A 24,442-nucleotide genomic window follows, 5' to 3' on the forward strand; every position below is an offset into this window, starting at 1 on the left:
CTATGCCTTTAAGAGATCAGCCAATTAATGATGGCTAGCTGAGCTGGCATCTTTTACCATTAGAGAACTACAAGGGTCTACAAAAACATGTATTTGGTTGTATCCTTCTCCCCATAAACTTTGTTACTTCTCTTAGATTTTAAAACTGAGGCCTGGTCCCCACTAAGCCCCACTTCGGACTAAGGTACGCAAATTCAGCTACGTTAATAACGTAGCTGAATTCGAAGTACCTTAGTCCGAACTTACCGCGGGTCCAGACGCGGCAGGGAGGCTCCCCCGTCAATGCCGCATACTCCTCTCGGCGAGCTGGAGTACCGGCGTCGACGGCGAGCACTTCCGGGATCGATTTATCGCGTCTTAACCAGACACGATAAATTGATCCCAGAACATCGATTGCCTGCCGCCGGACCCTCTGGTAAGTGAAGACGTACCCTGAGAGCAAGGACCATCTTCCCTCCATGTTTGTAGCAGAGCAGGCCCCTGATTCTGAGGCTACTGTCAAACAATCCTTCCAAATATACCCAAGCTATGGTTCAAGATTGATGCAAGAGCCAAGTACAGAAGAACGTGGTTTGCATTGAGTAACAGCAGACTAATTGAAACTCCCATGTAAAGAAACACATCTTTGACTTTCTTTTAAAAAAGTTTATTATGTAAATATAGGATGTGGGCTAAGTCCCCATCTCCTACTCTGCTTTACAAATTCAAATGCTCCATACTGCATCCACAGACCATTCGGGGCTGCTCCCAAACTGCCTCCCTGCCCACCAAAGGAATAATCTCGGATTGTATGCACCATATAGTTTGTCCAATGTCAGACCTCATCTATGGAACAGCTGACAAAGCAAGGAGGTGTCTGTACCTCCATTTGAGACAGCTGTATGTGAAGGACTAAAGAGACTACTGAAAGTTTTCTCTGCCCCTCCCACCTCCTCAAAACTGAATTCTCTGGCGGATACCACTTTCCAGTGGTTTTGCACCACAATTTCCAAGAGTTGGGTTTATCTAGAAAACAGGGTAGCTGTGACTGTTGTTTTAAAAATATTTCTTTAATCATATGCAACGTACTGTGGGGATTTGAGGGGAGGAAGGGAATTCTGTCCAAGTTTTCAGCCAGGTACTGTTCTCAAATTAACAATGGGAACGCTGGGGGCAGCAGCACCCTCAGTCTGTGGATTCCAACACGGACTCGCTCAGAGCCAGGTCCCAGTAATGCTCAGCTCCGTGTTTTTTAAAGTGCTCCCGTGCCATGTTTTCAGTGGGGCACTGCTTAAATTTCATTTCACCAAAGCTGCGATCCTTCGCTGTACCCTGAAATAGACAGAAAGAGTAGGAGTTTTCTGGTGCATCTTGCTGGCAGGAAAAACCACCAAGCAAATGCATCAACAAGCAAATGCAACCACAATTACAAGAGGAATCAAGAATAAACCTCTTTACAATCGAAAAAGTAATTTCTCAGGTTTCTAAACAAGTGTTCAGAGAGAAACTATGATTTGCATAATTAAATTAGTGCTATTTTTATTTGTGCAGAGGTGAAAAGTTGTGTAGAAACATGCTTAAATAAGGGCAATTTCCACTGTCACTTAGTAATGTTTTCTTTTAAACTAACTGCCAGGAAAAGACTTTCCTTTGATACAGTCTGCAACAAACTGAAGTGTTTAAGAGCACTTCAGTGGCTTTAATTGAAGTTACGTTTTATTCCAGTCTGTGTCCATCTTTGTTTGGCACAGCCAGTGTCCTTTATTATGCCATGCAAGATTATCTCCAAAGACTGTGGAGATGCCAATATTTTTATATAGCATCTCAAAGGATGTGATCATGAAAACTGAAGGGTGCGGGACCCAACCTCAAGTCACTTGGAACACAAGGGAGCCACAGTACTTCTGGCCAGGACACCTCTTGAAAGCTGCCAACTTGGTTCCTGTCACTAGTTAGTCATAGAAAGCACTGACTGCTTTCTCCACCACAAGGGCTGAGTATACTACCTCCCTCCACCAGAACAAGAGAGTCTGAAATCCAGCTCTCCTGCACTGCAAAAAGCAGCCAATAAGTTAGCCCTGGACGCTTCCTTTGAATAGTGATTAGATATTTGAATAGGATCATGCATCCTCTGCATTTCCCAGCATTATACCCTTCCAAATGCAAAAATATTCCTGTGTGGACTAGATAGAGAAAGTCACCACATTGTTTTCTCCATCTGAATGAGGTTTAAAAAGATAAACCCCGAACATTTCATATTGAAATCCCAGGGCCAACCTAATTCAATCAAAACAAAAATCAAGTGCCATCAAGTTGGTAGTGAAATGCTTTATGCATAACCATTTGCAAACAGAAGTGTGCAGCAAGTAACAAGGCTTTATAGCTTGCACACATGTTTTAATATTGGCAGTAATGAAAAGCCAAGTGACCCAGAAATTAAGCACTTGAGTTTAAGGCCCCAAATGCTCCATTAAATCAAGATCATAACTTACCTCCCAAACCAGAGAGCACTTGTTTGTCTTTTTAACAGACTCCTCGTCAGATTCATCATCATCTGAAAAAAAATAAAGCAGATTTTAGACCTACAGCCAATAAGGAATTCCAGGCAGTCACTAAGAAAGCACCAGCATTAAAAATACAAGTCTTTCCTACCCCACAGCTCTAAGCAGGGACCTGACCTAAGTCCTGACCATGCTTCTATTCTCATTCCACTCAGAGAACTTCTCCCTTCTAAATCCAAACTACATTTCTGCTATTTAAACTAAGACTTTTACATTTCCCTCATTTTGGGCATGCACACAAATGTTTGCTGATTTCCCTTCACCTTTCTCTACTGGTGTTTAGGGGGGAGTCCTCCATAGCTATTAGTAGTTATGTGATACCTGACTTCATAATCTGACATTTCAAGCACAAAATTGAATTCAAATACTATGGAAGATCTAACTTACTTGCACAGAAGATTCAGCAGTGAGTACATCCCTCTATCACATTTTTATTCCCATTTCAGGGTCCATCGTGTGCCTAGAGCAGTGATACTCTGATCTCTGATTCAGGAGCCAAATTAGCAACCAACATTACCTAAAAGAGCCACAGTAGTAGCTGGCTATAGTACTATGTATTCGTATTTAAACAGTATGACAGGGGAAATAATAAGTTTTGATATACATAATTATTCCCACAGCAAATAAAATAACTTAGTGCAAGTTGATAACTTAATTGGTTAACACAGTAAAAGCATCCTGATTGGTTAATAATTAAATCAGTGTTTTAATATCATGTGCTGCAAAGAGCAGCAGGACACACATTAAAGAGCCACTTGTGGCTCCTGAACTTCAGTCTGAGTATCACTGGCCCAGAGCCACGGACTGGTCTCTCACATTACACACTACACAATTACGAAATATCTATTACAGTAGTACCCGGGGGTCACCCAATCAGGATTAGCTCCCCTATTGGGCGGAGCATGCATAAAGTACATACGAAGGCACAGGGTTTGCCCTGGAGAGCTGACCCATTTAAGAAAACTGTTGGCCAATGACATTTACACAGGCACTACATTTATAGAGCAGTGGTTCCCAGCACTGTCTGTGTACCAGTATTAGCCAGGGTTATGTGATTTGGGGCTCTGGGCTCTCACTTCCTGTCTCAGGGATACATACCTGTACTGGGATCTAGAGGACCACTCTGAGTGCCTCACAGAATTAAGACATACGCCTCCCTGGGAGTATTTGCCTCCCCAGTCTGCAAGGACTGGGCTTCATTCAGCAGTACACACACTTTCCCATACCAGCTCAAGCTCTACTGGGTGTCAGAAAACTTACAGCTGAATAGGAGAGGCTGACACAGCAGAAGGCAATCTGGAAAACTGATGTAAATAATAGTAAGGAGCATAAGCCAGCACTGAAGTTCTTGGCTTTTTATCATCTAAATCACAGTCCCAGTGTTGGTTTGCTTTAGTAGCATTACAGAGATCTTCAAATTTACAACTCAGACGATCAGATCGATTATGTTCTGCATAAGGATTTGCATAGTAATGGCTTCTCTTCCAGGTTGCAACAAAATGACCCTATTGCCACTTCCATACAGTCACACTAGCCACGTTTCATATATATCCACATGGGTCTATGCTTACCATCTCCCTTCGTGTTTGATGTCTGCTCGTCCCACTTTATTCGATGGAGCATAAGACGTTTGAATTTCTTCTGTGCTTTTGGGCCTGGAGAGAGAGAGATGGTCATTTTCACTCAGTTCTTGCTCGTTGACAACTTCAATTTAAGAGTCCTAATAGGGTTACATTCTGCCTCCAAAAAACAGTGAAAGCTAATCACAGCTGAAACCATGGAGGAAAAACTAAACACTCAAACACCCGCACAGTTCCAGCTAAAAGCCCTGGGCAAAGAGAATACTGCAGATCAATGACAAAGGAGTATAGTCTCTAACCTAAGAACAGGGCTTGGAGACAGGAACTCTCCTGTGGCCTTTGCAAGTCACTTCACCTCTGTGCCATCTCAGTTTCCCTTGCTGTAAAATGGGGATAGTATCTCACGAAACGTGCTGTGAGAATGTTTATAAAGCACCATGCAAATGGAGGCATTGTAGCGGACTCAACCAGGGCTGGCAGAGTCTTTCCTGAGAAGCTGTCACTGTCAAAGCATTGTGACTTCAAATCTAGCAGATTTAATAATGCCACAGTTTAAATATTTAGAGGATTATTTAAAATACTTAAGTAGCTAACATACTTGACTACCCAAGGGCTGGTGCGGAATAAATCTAAGCAGCATTCTGAGTAGAGTAGCTTAATATCTTCCTTTACTTCCATAAAGCCCAGTAATTGGCAATTGGGTATCTTGGTTAGAAACAAGCTTTTGAACGTCTAATGTTCTAACTAGAAAGTTCACCCCCCGAGCCTTACCTCCTTCTACTACCACCACGTTGACATCTTTGTGTAAAACCACCACTCCTGTTAAGTACAGTTGCCCAGCATTTGCTTCAATTTTGAATTTTTTTGCTGGGTTGCCCAGATTTCTGACTCTGAGGATAGAAAAGCAAAGGTTTATCTATTCGAAAAAGAAACTACAGAACTATGAATAGTGGACAAAAGAGAAAGAAGGTTCCCTTACTCTCCTCCAATTCAGTCTAGTACTTCCTCTCACTTTAAACTCTCCGGCACTGTGGGGGTTTACAAAAAACCTTATGCTCAACAGGGTTTTATTCAGTGTGGAGCAGGGACAATATCTATCTTTTTACAGCACCTAAGACAACAGGGTCCCATCCTTAGTTTAGAATACATTATTACATATATTACATTATAAAAGCAGCTTTCATCTGGCTTTTGAATGGCGTTTTATCAGATGTCAGGACTCCTGGGTTCTATTGCCAGCTTTGCTTGTGACACTGGACATTCCATCTTCCAGTGTCTCAGTTTCCCTGTCATTAGGATTAGAAGTCATAAAGTGCTTTGTGATCCTTGGATGGAAAGCGCTATAGAAGCGCTAAAGTATTAAGAGACTTTCTACATTCACCTTGAAGGCTCACACAGAATGAGTGAAGAATGGAGTTACCTTTTCATTTATTTACTTTTGAGAAAGTGGGGCTGTTTCTCTCTACCATAAAATAATTTGAAGAGCATTCAGTGTTTCTAATGGAGTTCAGGGAGCCAGATGACAATAGCCTTGCATTAAAGGAACACTCCATATTAGCACACATTTATAGACAGGCGTTTGTCATCTGTATTTATAAAAAGTCACATGAGAAAAACATCTGTTGACCCCTCTAGGGTCTGTGGGAGAAGGCACTCACCTGTACACAGATATATGCACTCCCTGGGAAATATCTTCTTTAAGTTTTTTAACCTTCTTTGCTTTTCTCTGTTCTGCTGTTAGTTTTCGTGCAGCATTGGCCTCTTCGTGAGCTCTGGGTGGGAGGAAAAGAGACAACAGGTCAGCAGAAATGCAGCTTGTTGGTTGTCTGTTCGGAACACTGGAAGGGGAGTGAGCCTTGGAGTGTGCCTTGTAGACCCAGAGCTAGGAACAGTGAACCAGGCTCTGCCCAGACCCGACTGGCTTAGAAGCATGTGAGTGGGTTAGATCACAAGAGACTGGTTTCCATCCCGAGGGAAACCGGACCAGGTTGTAACAAGTATGAATAGTGGCACTGCAAGCTTCCTGCAATGTGACCCTCTGATTTGCTTTCAATGCCTCTAGTGATGAGGGATCAATCCATTTAGTCCTTGGCCTCTGCTGAAAGAGCAATTAGTGCCAGCTGTAATGGTGGAAATTTGTGGTGTGAACTGGATCAAAACCCACCAACTAATTTTAAATCGGTCACTAACGCACCATCAGATGGTACAAACTTTCAGTCAGGACTGCTAGAGGCTGCATTTGATCTAGTGGTGATGATGCATAAGGCCCTGTATCATTACCATAGCCTGAAAAATCCAGCCATCTGGTTATTTGCAGTTTCAGACGGCACATACAAACTTTTAATTCAGGTACTTTGCTTTAGATTAGTTTCTTAAAGAGCCTACTCAGTTCACCTTTATTACAGTGAAACCTTTGCATTTCCCAGATGACTTCCCTCGAGGATGAATGTGTGCATGCACCACCAAACATTACTGTGGAGATGTTGCTATCTGGAGCAGTCAATTGCTTAGTATTAAACCGGAAGCTATTCAGGGTAAGTTACTGAACTTAGTGAGCTGAGAAGGACCATGCTTCAAAGTCATTACTCCACAAGCAGTTGTTGGAGGGTCTGTGAAGCGAGTCAGAGTCTCAGTCCAGTTCCCAGCAGATAGCTGTCCCTACTCAAAAGCCACCTCTGCAACTGGGCCTCTTGCTGACAGTTTCAGGACAAGGGGCCAAGAACGGATGGGTCATGAACACTCAATCCTCTTCTAGCTCTCAGAGAAGAGCGTTTCAAGACAAAGTTGAAATACGTTGTAGGGTCATCATCTGAGTAAAATTTGCCATTCCTTCTCCCTTTGCTGCATCTGATATATGCTTCAGTAGAGGACTTTAGTCGCTAGGGCTGTCAGGACACCACCACCACCACCAAATCTACTTTAAAATAAAGTTTTCTTATTCTAGAACATGCAACCTACTTCTGTCTCTTTGCCATCTGTGCTCTAACGTGAGCTTCCACTTTCGTCGGGTCCTGAACAGCTTCTGTCCCTAGTACTCGCATCAGGTTAGAAATTCTTACTGCAAGGGAAATAGAGGAACATTTTAAAGGGATCAAGTACCAACTTGCCTTTTGCATTTTTGACGCAAATTATGACATCTGTTACTTCCTATAAGTATAACTTAAAAATGAGAAGATCTTCAGAATAGAAGTTTTACTTTAAATAAAACTGAGTGCAAAGATTATAAGAGTGAAACAACATTGGGGGAAACCATCTGAAAGAAAGGTACAAGTTAATTTCTAGGTGAGACCAGATCTCCTCTCTAAGGCTTGCTTCAAAAGCCTCCCCAGCATTATTTAAAAACAGCCTTCTGTAGCATCTTTTGTCAGGCTCAAAATGCTTTACCGAATTACTAGCTAGAAACACACATCACTTGCCTCTGAAATGCAGGTATTTCCAGGTGCAGTGTGGCAACTGACTGACAAGACACAGCAACAATGCATGAAATTTAGTAAAGAGCCGTTCCTCCGTCTGAGCATTCCATGTAGTATGTACATTTGTTGTACCACGTTCTGCCTCTGTGCAACCCTAATGAAGTCAGTGGGGTTGGATGGGGTGTAAGTCACCCCAGAATACAGCCCTGTGCACACGGGGCTTAAAGCAGGAATTACTGAGTGAAATTCTATGGCCTGTGTTATGCAGGTCACACCAGATGATCATAACAGCCCTTTCTGGACTTAGTTCTATTAATATACATGCATGAATGTAAATTCATGAACAGAGTAGATCTATAGGATTTCTCTCGCACAACTCCTTTGTCTGCTGCAATTTACCAAAACGGAGTTTTTAACTAGCCAATGTGACACCATTTGGAGATAGTGTATGTTTTAATGCGGCGTTTTGCATACAGCCTGTTCTCCACAAGGTCGTCACCTACCTTTTGGCTCAGGAGGCGGCATTAGGCCCAGCCTGACTTTCTCCTGCAGTTCCTTCTGTGCTTCTCTCCGCGTCTGACGTCGTAACTTCTTCTGCTCTTTTTTAGTTAGATAAACGCCCAGAGTCACTGGTGTGTCACTGTCCACTAGGAAGGCAAACCAATGAACAGTCACTTTACGTTTCCCAGTTCCACAAGGGCAGGACCAAATACTGTTTACAATCATTACTGGGGAAAGGAAAGGGAAATAGCTGCAGTCTAAGAGTTATAACCAATTCCTCATGCTTAAGGCTAAGGCAGCCCAACACCACCATTTTTGTCCTCCAGTCTGCTTGTAAGCTACAAACCCCCTCTTTTTGAGCATGTATGTATGCCTCTCTGCTCTCCCATATTAGATCATAGTTTCTCTCTGCTACAATCTGTGATCCTTGAGTTACTCCAGATTGTTTATATCAATGCTGAACCAGAAAACAGAGGTTACAATATGGTTTATGTTAAACAGATTAACCACTAATCATCTAAACCTTTCTTTACTATCCTATGTCCCTTGTCTGGGTCTATGTTACCATGTGGATCACAGAAGGAATTTGAGGTATGTCTACACGGCACCTAAACACCTGTGGCTGGCCTGGATCAGCTGAGTCGGGCTCACGGGGCTTAGGGTGTTTAATTGTGGCATAGACATTCAGGCTTGGGCCCGGGCTCCACCCCAAACCCAAACGTCTATACAGCAATTAGACAGCCCTGCAGCCCGAGCCCGACTCGGCTGACAGGTGTTTAGTTGCTGTGTAGACACCCATAATGTCCAAGTAGCAGTAGCCATCCCCTCGACCACATGGGAATCTACCAGTTTCCAATATCCAGTTGGTCACTATGCTTTTAAATGTGATCGCCTCCAGTCTTTTTGCAGACTCGCCTTCCTAGTCTTAACTGTCTCACCACCCTAGCAGAGCTCTACTTTCTATCTTAGCATGATTTCTTTCATGGTGAGAAATGAAGTCAGTGGTATTACAAATGGGGAGGGTCTTAGCCTGGTTCAGGTCTCATGCTGCCAGTGGTTTGGAGCACTTGAAGGGTCTTGCTACAAAACTCCCTCTGTACCATGAATTGATCAAGACTACAAAGAGGCCTTGAACTAGACTGCTACATAATAGTACCTGGTGGGCTTAACTGTGCTGGGTGTTCCACAAGGTTTGTGATCCCAAAGTAGTCGTCTCTTTTAGAGTAGACTCCAGCTGTTCTAAAGAGGAGAGAATTCGTATATCACTATTTGTCATCTTAGGGCTGGGCTTCCCACACTTCCTTCAATGTTCCACAAGCCACAGCATTTGGCGAACAAAGCAATTTGGCTCCCACACACACACACAACCACCACAATGCTAACCATTAAACTTACACAAGTTGCTGAGAGGTACTCTAAAGCCAAGAGTTCAGGGGAAGCAGGGAGATGCATGGGTCCTACATAAGTATTAAAGTCCTTCCCATTGCCCCAAATATTCTAAATATTGATCTTACATTTAGACATTAGAGGCAGAACTTTCAAAAATGCTTGACTGACAGTCAATGGGGCTTGTGCTCCAAAGTCATTTAGCTGCTTTTGAAAATCCCACAATGGCTTTTAGCCAAAATCACTCTAACAAACTGCTGTTTCGATTGCACACAGGAATTGTTCTCTCAGTCATTGGACTAAGACAGCTCTGGAATGGAATATGGCAGCTGTTTGGCACCACATCACACACTGGAGCAGGGAGCGAACACAAAATACAACTGAACTGCCCACGGGGAATTCAGGGGAGCAGAATGCAGTTACTCAAGCGGAGGCACTTGCTTCTGTAAAAGATGCAGTAAAGGCTTAGGGCCTGATTTTCAGAAGCGCTGAGCACTTCAGCTACCAGCAGCTCCCAAAAAATGTCAATGGAACCAGGGGTTGGTCAGCAATTCTCAAAAGCCAGGCCATTAGTTTCTTCTCTACAATAAAATTATCAAAGTCCAGCAGGTAATAACTTACAGGTCAAAGCCATTAGGGATGATATACGAATCCCACCACTCTATCTCAGGGATCTCCCCTTCTTTCAGCTCCTTTTTCGGGGTGATAAGAGCTAGTTTGGTAGAGGTGTGGATCCCAGTCTTTCTGGCAGCTTGAGAGATCTCTGCCTGTAATTTTTCTAGTTGAGCCTGAGAACAAGAGGAGAGAGATGGTACAAGCAGGTCACTTCCATGGGCACATGCAGAACTAGCGAAGCCTTTAAAAAGCAAAGCACACTGGATATGTTCTTTTACAAGCTGATCAGGGCATGTCACAGAGGAAGCACCGAATGGAGCCTGGGACTAATGGGTTGTTGTGTGGAGGTTTGTGGGTGTTACACCTGCCCCATGCATGCATTACTGCGCAACCCTAATACACAATTGTTCTCCTAGATGATACTTTAAAACTGGGCTGGGCAACGTACTGGGAAATGTCTTAGCAATAATACTACCTAGCTCTCACATAGCACTTTTCATCAGAAGATCTCAAAGTGCTTCACTACTTCTTTGGGGGAAATCTCTTCCATGGTGTAACAGACCTCCGTATCAGAAAGGGTTTTCCCAATATCCAGCCTAAATCAGCTCTGCATTCCAAGAGTTCCCATTATACCTTACAACTGCACTAAATGGTTACTGCTATGTACACTTATGTTTTTGCGCAGGGTTAAAATGTAGGCAAGTTCTCTCCCTTTAAGTTCTTTCAGCCCCCAAATCATTTGTTTCTATTAAAAGTAGGTCAAAAAGTATATTTTTCCATGGAAAATTTCAGCTTTTCATAAGAGAACTAAGTTCTTTATGTTTTCAACAAAAAGTCAAAAATGTATACAGAAAGACACTTTCCACAAAAACTGAAAACCAATTTTCCATTGAAAAAGTTTTGATGGAAAATGTTCAACCATCTGCAGTGGAAATCTTTCTTGTCCTGAAGCCTCCATCGTTCTTGAATGGGACACAAGAGTTCAGTTCCCATGCCACCCCCTGCTTCTAGTGCTGTTCATTAACACCAGCACTCAAAAACTAGACAATACCTTTGTTCGTAACCTCTGTGCAATTTTTTCAAATTTGCCTTTGTCGTGGAACTTAAAGGTGCGTTTCTGACGTTGGGATGAGGCTATGGAGACCCGGGGGTCAAAGTAAGTGTTGGATTCCATGTCTTCAGAAGGTTTCTCTTTGAGCTGCTGTTTAAACTGCTCCCTCTTCACAGCCCTGATGTTTGCTTTCAGGGTCGGCATACGGTGCGTCAACTCAATCTCTTTACCAGTCGCATCAACAGTTCGGCCTTGTTCGTCCAGAATCAATGGGGTAGGCTTTGTCTGGTCCTTTAGCTCTACTTTCCTGATGCAAGAAACATTTTGTTAAAATGCAGTCATGTAGCATTAAACTCAGAGGAAATATAGAGTGTATTGTGACCACCACCAAAATAGGTCTTGAAAAGAGTATGGTCTGCTCTTTGGTGGTTTTTGCTAAGCCTTGTTAGTCAATATCATATAAAGGAAACAGATGTGAAGCCATTTTAGTGCAACAGTAATCAAAAAGTACGTGCCAGTATTATGATCCAGAGCCTAGAGCAACTTCAACTATTATAAGTCTGACCGAAGCATCAGCACAGAGGTTTCCACATTTTGATCCCTCATAGAGCATCAATAATCTAAACACTTCTCTCTTCTTGATACTTCGGGGAACAGAGGTGAGTTTCATACACCATGAATGATATGGGTATGCTTACACTAGGGGTCCCATTTTCATTTGCATCAAGATCTCCTTACACCTTATTGGCAGCATAAAGGGGTCCTAAAGTGGGTGTAAATGTTATACAATGAAAATGTTATGCTGCCAGAATGGCATCGTGTAACAATGTCAGCCCTGAGGCATTGCCCCCCGTAAGATTTCCCACTGTTGCTATCATTTGTTTAGCTACATTGATGGCTGCAATGATGCAAGGACCAGTATAGTTAAGGTGATGGAGAGTGGTCTTGCACTCTAACCATTGTGCAATCTAGAAAACCCTTAGTGTAGACAAGGCCACAAGGATCTGATGTAGTTTAGACTACTCGTAGTTGACCCTGAAATGGACTGAACATTCAAAGGACAACAACCAGTGTTACAGTAGAGGTGAACAACAGCAGACAGACAACATCCAGAAGGGCAACGCCTGTCCAACATCACTCTCTGGTGCTTCTATCATTGACACAGAGCCACCAATTATCCAGTTTATGAATCCAAGCCAATACACATGAATTTTGGTGGAAAGGCAATGATGAAGGCTGACACTATGCACGCCTAATATTTCTCTTGTTCCTATAGGAAGTTACCAGGGGTACAGTGTACTTGGCAAGTTGATTGTACTCACGGGGGTGCAATTCCCATTGCATGCAGGTTGGCCAACCCCACCATGTTGGCATTGCCAATGAGCCCAGGTTTCAAGGCCAGCTGAGCCTGGATTCGGGCCTGCAGTTCAGCAGCTTTCCTGGCTTTCTCAATAGCATCATTCATGAACGTGGCTGCCTGTGAGGGCTGGATGGTATTGCCGATGGGGAGACGCTCTGGCTGGGATGAAGAGGGAGTTTTGGGCTGGGGAGAGACATACACTGTTAGATACATGTCAGAACAATCACACAAGTCACTGTTTGAGGAGAAAGGCAATGCATCCCTTTGAATCCTGTGACAAAGGATCTGCCCTTTTGCTTTCCAGGCTGTACCTGGGGTGCAGGAGGACTGATGAAACTCAGTTGCTTTTTCCTCTCCTCAATCTGACGGGTTGCTGCCTCCATCATCTGTTTGATCTGCAGAAATAAAAGTTGGAAAGTTAGGTTTCTTCCCCCTCCTCACAGGAAGTCAGAAGAGCTAAAGCACTCTTCAGAGGCTCCTCACATAGTGGCAAATGAGTGCAAACCCAGCTACCAACCGGGACAATTCTAACCAACAACCTCCAATCCAGCAGCAGCAACCCCGGGTAGTCAGTGCCCACGGCCATGACCTGTGCCTTCCGATTCAGCTCACCCTACAGAAAAGGAGCCTGGTTTGCCTGCTTCATTTGTGAAGAGGGTCTTACCCTCGCTTTCTGTTTCCTTGGCTGAATTCAAGTGTGACCACGTGCTTTACATGTTCCCAAAAAAAAAAGTGAAAGGACCTGCAAAATGGATTTTCCTGGACTGTTCTTAATCAATTCAGTCTGCTCACTGACACCACAAACGGTAAGAACTGAATTGCCTTTTCCTGGTGGAAATCACTGTTTCAAGATGATATACAGGAGAATCTCACTAATTCTAGAACACCTCCTCCACTAAACTCAGTGACATTAATCCACTAATTAAAAATCTGCAGTGCTTTGAGATTAAGCCATTACAGGTAAACTACTTCATGTGTCTGAACTGTTTGGTCAGTCTAATTTAGACTAAGAGCTTTAGTCCAAGCATGTTTTCTGAATCTGCAAAACTTCATGTACATTTATGGTACCGTATAATTAAAAAAATAATGAAATGTGCCAGATCATACAGATGGCATTCAGCTAATGAACAGTTCATACTACATAACTGCCCATGAACACATTTCAGTGCAAGTCAACACTTGTCCAAACAATGAAGGATACTGCATAACAAATGTATTTTCTCCATTTATTCTCAGTATAGTTTAGTTGTATTCATTAGTATTTTATCAAGCGTAGATTCTGTATGAGTAGCAAGTTTTAGCAACACAAGGCATCAACATGGCACTCTCTCTGCCACTCTGTTTTCGAGAAACAGCAAAGAGGACTATTAGGCTTGTGAATTTGGGAACTTCTATTGAAACTGGCCAATAGTAGCAGCAAGCTCCGAAAAGGACACAGTGGAAAGCACTTGCCATTAGTTTTCAAAAGAAGGATGCCAGGCCCTGACATTCAAATTTCTAATCATGATATGAAGTATAAGATACCTGAAACTTTTGTTATTCCCTCACACTGAAACTCAATGTTAAGATGTTAAGATCCAAGATCTGTGTTTCTTGGGAGGTGGCGGAGGAGAGCAGCCTGATAAGACAAACCTGTAGCTTGGTCAGCATTCCTGGACTCTCTGAAGGTGGGCCTGGGATAACCTCCGGCTCCTCCTCTACCTCCTCAAAACGTGGAATACGCCGCTTCTTAACGCCGGAAGACTCCTTGGAGATCTCAGAGTCATCCCCAAACACATCCTAACAGAACGGGAACAAGACGAGATAGCTTACGATCAATGACATAACAAAGCTACTCACGGCTACTGATGAAGACAAGCAACCACCACTTGAGTCCAGCAATTTAGAATTTGAAAAACATTTTGGTCAAGCGGTCACAGCAAAGGGCTTGAATCCAAAACTCCGATGTTGGATTCTCAGCCCTGCCGTTTACCCACTGTGGGATCAGGCACAAATTCAATCTGTGTCTCGTTTTCTCACCTGTACAATGGTAAGTGAGATCCATCTAAATGAATGGTGGTGATGTCGAGGTTAACTATTGTTTGCAAAGCACCCAGATCCTTGTGTGAAAGGCACTACCATCCTTCTGCATGGGTTAAAGAGTTCCTAGGTCCATCGTTCTTCCCAGTAAGCCTGTGTGTTCTCTCACACACCTATCCACAGACAGATCTGATCTACAAACTGAACTGATTTAACTAAATTGGTTTCTAAATCTCAAACTGATGTAAGAGTCACTACAAAAGTAATTTTCCCTCTGCTGAAACTCACACCTTCTTGTCAACTGTTTGAAATGGGCCACCCTGATTACATTGGCCTTGATAGCACTACAAGAGTAATTTTCCCTCCCTTGGTATTCAGTGTTGAGAACAGGCCACTTCCACCTCAATTGAATTGTCTCGTTAGCCCTGACCCCTCACTTGGTAAGGCAACTCCCACCTTTTCATGTGCTATGATATATATTCTGCTTACTTGTATTTTTCACTCCGTGCATCTGATGAAGTGGGTTTTAGCCCACAAAAGCTTATGCCCAAATAAATTGGTTAGTCTCTAAGGTGCCACAAGGACTCCTCCTTGTTTTTGCTGATACAGACTAACATGGCGACCCCTCTGAAACCTGATTTAAGAGTGTGTCTACAAGGAGATTGCACTAATTTAGTTAAATGGGTGCCATTTGTGTGAGGAAACAAGCCCTTAATCTACCATACAATAGACATACTGTATTATAAGTGAATGTTATTTGAAAAGAAGATATACACACCGGTTGTAAGCGTTAGTTGAAATCCCCTCTTCACTATTATGGTTCATATTCTACAAGGACACTTCCTCAGCCAGACACAGGTACTTCTTGGAATACCTACAAGTTCAAGAGAAAGGACTTGCCCATAGTATAAAGTGTGTAGACCATTACGTTTTAGTTCCTGAAACTTCCCAAGCAGTGATCTACCCCATGAAATGGTACAAGGGAGAGAGGAGAAAGAGGGCCAGACAGAATGCTGAAAGACAGCTAACATGAGTATTATCTAATGGTTTTATCATCCCTCTGTCCACCACTACAATTCTAATTCTGTGAGCATATGTAAAAGCAGGGCTAATATCAAGGGAAAAGCCAGAAAGGAAAAGTTACCCTAGTTATACCACCTTGGGCTGCAAGTCCAGTAGATCTTCTGCTAAGCAGGGTCAGGGCAGATCAGTGTCTGGATGTGACACTTCTAAGGAAGTTAACTCCAGGAAGAGGAGCTGGTGGTTCAGTAGATGACACTTTTCCTTGAGTCAGTGCCCCACCACAGTGTGTTTGGGCATGCTATGCTACTAGGAGCGCTGAATTTCAGATCAGATACAAAACTGAGGGCCTGGAACACTTTTGGTCATTCAAGATCCCAGAGCACTTTTCACTAGAGATGGGGCATTAGCCCCAGTGCCCAGTCCAAAGCCCAACTTGGGTATCTAACCTACCTCCATAAGATTCCCCATAGAGTTTCAACAGAGTGTAACCGTCTTTCCTTCCTGTCCTATGACGTTGTACAGTGTTGCTATTTGATGCTAAGTAGCATTCTTGTATGATGTGGAAGCATGTTCCAGGTGAGTAAAGCACTGTCTTATCAATGATTTGTAACTGTGAAGAGCTTTGGGATCCATTTGTATCAGAAGTGCTACAGAAGTAGAAGATAATCATCACTCGTAAAGTGTAGACTGTAATCCATCTGCTAAAGGATTCATCTGCAGAACCATCTGCTTTACAATGAGATGTCAAGTGGCTGCATGGCGTAGTTCAGATATTCCAGTTTCTTCTCTGTCTCCCCAATATATCAGAGGTAAAAGACTTGAGATCTGGCCGGGATAAAATATGATGGCTTACTGGCTTTCAATCTGAGGACAGCTTGGTGGCTTATGTGAAATGAGTTCGTGAATTTCAATCTAGTTCCTAATTAAATGTGCCCACAGCACAAAGATGCCAGCACATAACACTAGTTGGCTCCCTTCTTGATAGTTTCAGTAGAGGTGCCAATGACTGAGAGCACATCGACACTTAAGGCACTGCATTGCTTTAATGAAAACACTCTACGCCGACAGGAGAGAGCTCTCGTCGGCATAGTTAATCCACCTCCCTGAGAGGAGGTAGCTATGTCGGTGGGAGAAGCTCTCCTTCCGACATAGCGCTGTCCACCCGGGGAGTTAAGTTGGTATAACTACATCGCTTGAGGTGTGGGTTTTTCACACCCCAGAACAATAATTATACCAATATAAGTCTGTAGTGTAGACCAGACCCGAGCTATGGAAGATTGAACTTCCCCACTCTCTCCCCTGGCAGGGGTGGGGCGGGGCTCACTCCAGATCAGACTAAGGCACATTGGCAGGGAAGCTGGCACCGCTGCCACCCAGGCTGTACCTGTTCTGGGGATAAATGCCTCTTTTTTATGCATGACTATTTAACCAGTGAATGTAACTGGAACCTGGAAGAGGAAAGGTAAGTAGACCCTTCTCTAGCACATTTTAAAGCCTCAGCCAGGCAGAGGAGAAAAGTAACAGTTTCAGACAGAAAATATTGAGAAGTGTAGGCAGTCCCTCTCCTAGTACAAAGCACTTTCCCAGAGACACCTGGAAAGGCACAGCTGAGAGCCCTGCAAGGGAATATACTAGGTAACTGATGAATCAGGAACGGATACAATGCAAAACTTCAAAAAGAGAAATATAAAATGCCATAAAATAGGAACTTCAGGAAAAAAGTGAAAGGGAACTTACTTTAAGACCAGGGAACAGCTTGTCGAGTAGCCATTTTTAAATTCTGTATGCAAATGATGAAAAAAAATTGTAATTCCATGGTCAAAAGCAAAATCTTCAAGATAGCGGGGAGAAGTAAAAGACAACTGTGGATGCATGAGACTTTCCACCATCCCAGTCAAATGTCAGATGGGAAAACCACCAGAACACTAGAAAATCCTTGCTGTACTTAAGGACCTTGAATTTGGTGGGGAAAAAAGGTTGCCAGAAGTTGCATATTATCGGTCCCAGATGAGCTTCAGTGCATGGACAGAAAGTGAAAATCTACAAGGTAACCCACCAACATTCATTCACTGACAGTTGTGAAATTATCCGTTTAGATTGTATGATGACGTGTCTGAGCAAGGAAGAGCAATGGAAAGTTACTATAAGCTGTGACCGACTAACCCAGACTCCTAACCTCTAGTTAATGAAGACTCAACAGTATGGCAAAAATGCAGTGAGGGATAAAGGAGTAAGAAAAACAGCAGAGAGCCACAAATCCTGCTATTTAAGCTGTTCTACTCCATTAAACCTACTAGGGGATTGTTAAAGAAACCAGATGCTCAGGCTTCCAAGTCAGGACATGGCCAGGGAAAGTATTTGGTACCTCATGGCACCTCAGAAGAGAGTAAAAAGAACAAATGTAAAGGCTCACACACTTCATTGTAGAGAAGGGTCTTTTCTCTTGAACTTTAAGCATTATAAGATGTGCCTTTCTGGAAGAGGAGAATGTGGTAAAGTAACAGCACTGCATTCATGGCCTTTAACGAACAATATAACAATCAGTCCTTAGCTTACCTTCAATTCTCTCTTTCGGTTCCGGTCACTGTTGGATTTTGAGTGCCTGGAGCTTCGTCCTTCCTCTACAGCTTCAAAGAGCTTGTCAACAAACCGCAGAGTGGAATCATCAAGAAAAGGCTTCAGATGGTCTGGCAAGGAAGATAAATTTGTGTGACTAGACCATGAACATTTTTGGAGACAGGAATACGTGGATAAAAATTATACTTCAGCCTCTCAGTTTACAGACTGCCATTCCCCCGGACATCTAGAATACATGACCTATAGGTTTGGAGATTCCATGCAAGCCTCTTTCACTGACTACAGCAAATTTCTTCAGTTTCTTTATCAATGGAGTCTTTCAACTGCATTTCCTGTCTTGTCAGTTTCTTTAACACCCTTTAAGTGTTTTGGAAGTGTCTTAGACAATGCCACTTTCTGCCATGAGGACAAGGGGAGTACAAGAAAATCTGTCCAAACTAAGCTTCTATTACTACATACTTACAGCCTGTGAAGTAAGTCTAGAAATATTAAGTACATAAAAATTGGCTCTGAGTTAAGAATTAGCAAGGACATTCTCAGCTCAAAAGGGGTGTCATATCCATGAAAAGGGGGTCCATCTAATGGAAACACTGTCACAACCTTAATTAGTGATGAAGAAACAATTTGCCACATACAATTTAGCACCACTAAAGTCAGGTGAAAAGTGCCCAAGAATAAGGAAGATCAATTTAAAGCTAACTTAAAGACCCTTTCAAATGCAGTGCAGCTCTTCCAACTCCATTTGTAAAGCTCACAGCTACTCACAGGAACAAATACTCATTTATTTCAGATACAAATTTGAAAGCCTCACTTGGTTGCTTTCTAGACCAACACAAAGTGTCTATATTGTTAGTTTCATTTTCCTGAGTGATGCTTCTATTCCTTTTCCAGCTTTGCTACTGTTTAGCTCGAAGGCATGGTAGGATATAATTTATATGAAATACTTCGCAGAAAAATGGATTGTATTGCTAAATAGAAATCCTGAGAGATTCAACAGGTGGTCGCTTTTAGCACTTATTTCATACACCTCCCTCTATTTTTGTCAAGGATCTTTAATACTCTTAAATACACAGCAATGGATGTGGGTGTTGTGAGTGTCGGAATGAAAAGCCGAGGACATACCAGCTGCTTTCTTTTTGTCCATTCCCTTCCCAACACAGTTCAATGCTGCAGTGACCACAGTGGGTTCTGAGAAACCCAGGACCCGCTTCACTGTCTTCTCGATCCATGGCTTCAGCTCATCCAATTCCCGTTTAGAGAGCGACATCTTCACCGGCAGGCTGACTTCAATTATTTGAATTTTGCCTATAAGAAAAATGAAGAGTGTAAAAAGCATCACTTAGAAGAGAGACTGGAGTAGCCAAATCAGCATTATATTGGTGGCCATTATATTTTTCTTTTTTTAGTGTGAATTTAGAGCTAGTGGAAGGTGCAAAGCATTTTTTTTAATGTATTTCTACCTAGAGACCCCAACCAATGTTGGGGTGCTATTGTTCTAAGTGCTGTATAAGACAAGGAATACTTCCTCCCTTCAAGACCTTACAATCTAACTAGACAAGACAAAGGAAGTATTAGACTCTTATTAGAGATAATCTCTCTGTGCGTTCGTTCTTTAAGCAGCTTTCTCAAAGTTACACAGGAAATCTATGGCAGAGCCAGGAACTGACTCGAGATCTCCTGAATCTTAGTCCAGTGCCACGACTACAAGGCCAACCTTCCTCTTGTGGAAGGTGTCAAAATGACACTCTTGGAGACTATGCAGTGTTGTTATAGCCATGTTGCTCCCAGGATATTAGAGAGACAAGGTGAGTGAGATACTGTCCTATTTATCCACAGAGCAGGTAACAGGTACCAGCAACACAGTTTCCAACTCCTACAGACTTACGGCCTCATAAATGCCCCCAGGACAGAGGGGGGAGTTCCGTCTTCGTGGCCCGTTCAATCTTTGGCTTGTGCCAAAGGGAGCCAATTAGCGACAATCAGGGTGATGGATTTGTGATGTGAACCCTTGACCATTACTCACTAGACTGAGACCTATTCAAACGTATTTCACATACACCACTTGCACTTTATATATTAGAATAGTTTTTACAATATTTTGAGAGGGGAACAAGTCCATCTTAGGCAATGTGGATGAAATACATTTTTGATAAACACTGAAAATTCTAGTACACACTAGTTAGTGCTTAGTACCTTCCATTTGAAGATCTCAAATCATGTTACAGACATTAAGCCTCAACATCTACACAAGGTAAGCACGTGCAGCCTTCTACACTAGAGGAAATTAAGGCAGACTTGTCTAAGGTCACACAGCAAGGGGACATCTCCCAGGTCTCCTGACTCTCAACCTCACTATAGATTCAGACTTTAAGGCCAGAAGGGACCATCATGATCAACTAGTGTGACCTCATGCGCATTGCAGGCTGCAGAACCTCACCCACCCACTCCTGCAAAAAGCTCCACAACCTCTGGCTTAGTTACTTAAGTCCTCAACTGTTGATTTAAAGACTTCAAGTTAGAGAAAATCTTCCATTTACTCTAGCTGAAATCAGCAAGTGACCTGTGCCCCATGCTGCAGAGGAAGGTCAAAAAAACCCTGGGTCTCTGCCAATCTGACTTGGGGGAAAATTCCTTTTAACCCAGATAGGATGATCTTAGTCTAAAAGATCATCCTGCCTCGCCAGGCATAAGCACACACACATATATCACTGTGCAATCTATGGCCCACATCCTGGAAATATTCATAGGCATGCTTAAGCCTGAGAACCCCTTCTGCAAACTACAAGCCCATATTCCCCACTCCTACTATTCTGAATCTAGTTGTGAGCTACCGATTTTGGAGACAAGATCTCTCTCCACTAACTGTTTGAAATAGAAGCTACTATGTCAATAGGGTTACACTCTACAGATGAAATAATGTTTAATTATGCACCCAGACCCTGATCTGATTTGGAAATCAAGCCTCCTTTACCTAGAAAGAGGCAGTCTTCTTAAGGAAATATGCTCGGCCTAAGAAATTTCTTCCCTACAAGGAAAAAACTGTAGGTAGTTCTGTACTGTATAATTACAAAGTGTTACTATTGGTCCATAAAATCAGAAAGGGAGTGTCAATGTTTTAAAATAAAGATTTTCATATATAGACATTTTATGGAGACTAAAAGAATCAAGATTTTCTGTTTGTACAGTGAAGAAATGTTCTACATATTTCAACTTCAAAGAGCAAGGAAACAAAGCAACAGTAGCTGTAGCTCACAGGCATCCTTTAGCTACATTTCAGTTATAGCTGCTTGTTTCATCATTTCAGACCATGATTGTTAAATGTTAACATTTGATACTCATGATCATTAGTTCAGCTAGGTTAAGAGCCATGATTACATTTCATAAAATCATGTTGCCATATTAGTATCCTCATTTATATATTGTAAAAACAGGCTAATACTGCTGTAAGAATGAGTTATGCCTTGATAGATTTTACCTTCATTTATGTAATTCAATAAGACCCAATAGAATACTCAGCCTCAGGCGGGTTAACATGATATTTCAGTATCTGAAGAGCCAAGAGTATATATGAGCATTCTCCATTATGTACTACCTACAGAATGAGAACACTATCTTTCAGCCATGTAAGTATTCTATATACAGTTAAACCTTGCATATTAGGCCAAATGTGTGTATTAAAATGTCTAAGAAAGTTGACAGACCAAATAGAATAGAAGATTTCTACCAGGTGGTCCAATAGTGAAACTGCACAACACATGCATCTCATATTAAGGTTTACACCCACTAACCTTCTTCACTAGGTTATTCCTCAGTAAACGGATAATCTGAAATTGATGTTCTCACAAAGCTGTTGTCAAAGCAACTGTGGCTCCTTCAGATAAGCAACATATTTAGCTTCATTCTGTAAAACATGCATGCCTAAAATTAAGTAAAAATGCTAATTATAATTAGAGTTTCCAAAACCACAGTGAGATGTACAATGCCTCTTTTCAATAGAAACCCTTTTGCTCACAGCACTGCCCCATAAGACTACTATTTTAAAGGTCTGAGTACTGGCTATGTTAAGGCTAGAAATCTAGATGCCTTGAATCAGACAAATTTAACTATAATAGGAAAAGAGTGCTCTTATAGCTGCGGAAAATTTTACCAAATTCTGCACATGAAAATTGTGTACATAGGAAGATTGGGCTGTCCCCCTCCCATTCCCAATTACTTCTTTCTGAGAAGCAACCTAGCACAAATGTAACATGTTTATGGGCAGACAATTCTAATCTTACTTATAAAACTCATTTGCACTGGCAAAGGTTAAAACCCACATGGACACCTTTTTGTTGCTGTTGTTCCATTTTATTTTATTTAATAAAAATGCTTGTTTATCCAGAATGGAAATAAATGTGCCAATTCCCTCCCCACCACTGTGTGTGTACCTTTGAATAGTCAGCAAAGGAGGCAGTGTAGTCTAGTGGTTAGAGGCAAAATGGGAGGCAGGAGTTCTGAGTATTAGGCATGGTTAACTGTGTTAGTCTCTAAGGTGCCACAAGTACTCCTGTTCCTTTTGCGGATACAGACTAACACGGCTGCAACTCTGAAAAGAGCTTCCTTATTGTTTCACATCTGCTGCCTCTCAATTTTATTGGATGATCCCTTGTTCTTGTGTACTCAAAGTACTATTATCCTCCCTAAAGCAGCACTGGTGCTACATGAAGTATCCAGAAGACCCAAGTTTAGAATCAAAGCTAATACACACCATTAAAGAGGATGCTTTTTTGCCTATGATACATAGCGAATAGGAGATATAAAGGGCAAAAATTCCTCTTGACAAAACCATCACTGTGGCAGATTGATGGGATTGCCCCTCCAAGTCACTTCTAGGCTAGATGTTAGGGGAAAAAAAACTGTTTATACAGCATGTTCTCTCCAAAGCACCACACTGATTTTTTGTCACTATAACTTGGTGAGACAAGTTAATATTACTAATTTTCTAAGTGACACAGAAGAGTTAAGTGACTTGTCTCAAGTCAAACAGCAAGTCAGTAGCAAAGCTGAGATCCGAACTCTGGAGCCCTAACTCCCAGTTGCCTGCCCTAGTACCCAAATCACACACTTCTTGTGTGAAGAACGTGCAAACACTAAAAAATAGGAGTATGCAACAAAAATAAAAAGTGCAAATCTGAGTGCTCCCTGATCCGGGCCAAAATGATATAAGCAGCATTTCTAGAGGAGCTCGAGATTGTGGCTGCTCAGAGACTTTCCGAGATTCCCAGAATCATTCACTGAGATGTTTTAACTGCAAACATTGGGCTAATAATTCACTTGTGCTTGATCAGTTATATTCAGGAGCACAGAGGGAAAAGGGAACATGATGATGGGGTACCAGGGATACCAGTGATGGGTCCAAGCCTGCCCTCAGTACCACACACTCAGGGCACCTGAGTGTGTGTTGCTCACCCTCCTGAACAAGGGAGTCCTTTAGGACAGGGCAGACGTCTGAGGTTTAACAGATAATGGGGAAAAAGGGGGAGAAGACCGATGAGGAAGGTACCATGCCATCACCAAGAGCGCCATTTATCAACTCTGGCACGCAGAGTGGAGACTCCCCACTGCACCAGGACATGGGGGGGGTGACGGCCAGCCAGGACACGGGGGTCGCTGTCAAATCCTCAGGCGTATGAGGGGCAGGCTGGGGGTCTCCCCCCTTCCCTAGGGCGGGGGGGGGGGCCGGCAGGCCAGTAAATGGGGGTCCCTGCCACCGCCTCAGTAATATGAGGGGCAGGCTGGGGGCTCCCCCCTTCCCCAGGGCGGGGGGGGGGCGGCTGGGGGCTCCCCTCCCGCTGAACTAGGCCGGCGCAGGCCTCAGGGGCCTGCGCCGGCCTAGTTCAGCGCTCGAGCCCCAGGGGGCGGATCACGCGGCCGCGCCCCCCGTCCCGCCCCAGCCCGGGCTCGGCGGCCTGCCCATCCCCGGCTCCCGCGCGCCTCACCTCAGCGCCGCCCGGCCCGAGCCCGAAACTTCCGCTCCCCGCCGCGGCGGCCTAGCGCGGACTCGCTGCGACTGACGGAGACGGAACGTTAAAGCGGAAGCGGAAACGGCCCGCGTGAGGCCGCCCGGCGGGCTCGCGGGGGAGGGAATTAGGCACCAGCACGTGACGCAGGAACCCAGAGCCCAGCACGTGACGCAGGAACGCAGAGCCTCGATGTGGTCGCGTGACGGAGGAGCTGCAGCCTGATCACGTGACGCGGAAGATGACAACGCGTCTGGGTCAGTCACGTGACTGGCGGGGGGGGCGGAGCCCAGCATCTCCTGTTCCATGGCAGGAGCTGCTGCAGGGCGAGTGGAAAGGGAGATTTGGGGCCAGGAGCTCGAGGGCGGCTGGGGTCCT

At 43.4% G+C, this 24,442-nt stretch overlaps 1 protein-coding gene across 3 annotated transcripts; it reads right to left on the minus strand.

The window, feature by feature from the left end:
• Positions 1 to 1,028: 1,028 nt before the first annotated feature.
• Positions 1,029 to 24,177, minus strand: PRPF3 (pre-mRNA processing factor 3). 3 transcript variants are annotated; one of them, XM_034756582.1, is made up of 17 exons: positions 24,044 to 24,177; positions 21,854 to 21,966; positions 19,188 to 19,370; positions 18,045 to 18,175; positions 14,079 to 14,225; positions 12,758 to 12,841; positions 12,409 to 12,629; positions 11,087 to 11,393; positions 10,042 to 10,208; positions 9,191 to 9,273; positions 8,037 to 8,180; positions 7,079 to 7,178; positions 5,779 to 5,892; positions 4,892 to 5,010; positions 4,112 to 4,195; positions 2,472 to 2,533; positions 1,029 to 1,311 (listed from the first exon to the last, which is right to left on the minus strand). In XM_034756582.1, exons 3-17 carry the CDS (start codon positions 19,330 to 19,332, stop codon positions 1,165 to 1,167), a joined length of 2,055 nt encoding a protein of 684 aa, XP_034612473.1. In that variant the 5' UTR covers positions 19,333 to 19,370; positions 21,854 to 21,966; positions 24,044 to 24,177; the 3' UTR covers positions 1,029 to 1,164. The 3 variants fall into 3 exon arrangements, with proteins under 3 accessions (XP_034612473.1, XP_034612472.1, XP_034612475.1); XM_034756581.1 differs by having other exon boundaries at positions 21,854 to 21,983; XM_034756584.1 differs by lacking the exons at positions 19,188 to 19,370; positions 21,854 to 21,966; positions 24,044 to 24,177 and adding an exon at positions 15,244 to 15,339 and having other exon boundaries at positions 18,045 to 18,176.
• Between the last annotated feature and the right edge of the window lie 265 nt (positions 24,178 to 24,442).

Source organism: Trachemys scripta, chromosome 24 (genome assembly GCF_013100865.1).
Source record: "Trachemys scripta elegans isolate TJP31775 chromosome 24, CAS_Tse_1.0, whole genome shotgun sequence".
In the NCBI taxonomy this organism is placed as follows: domain Eukaryota; kingdom Metazoa; phylum Chordata; order Testudines; family Emydidae; genus Trachemys; species Trachemys scripta.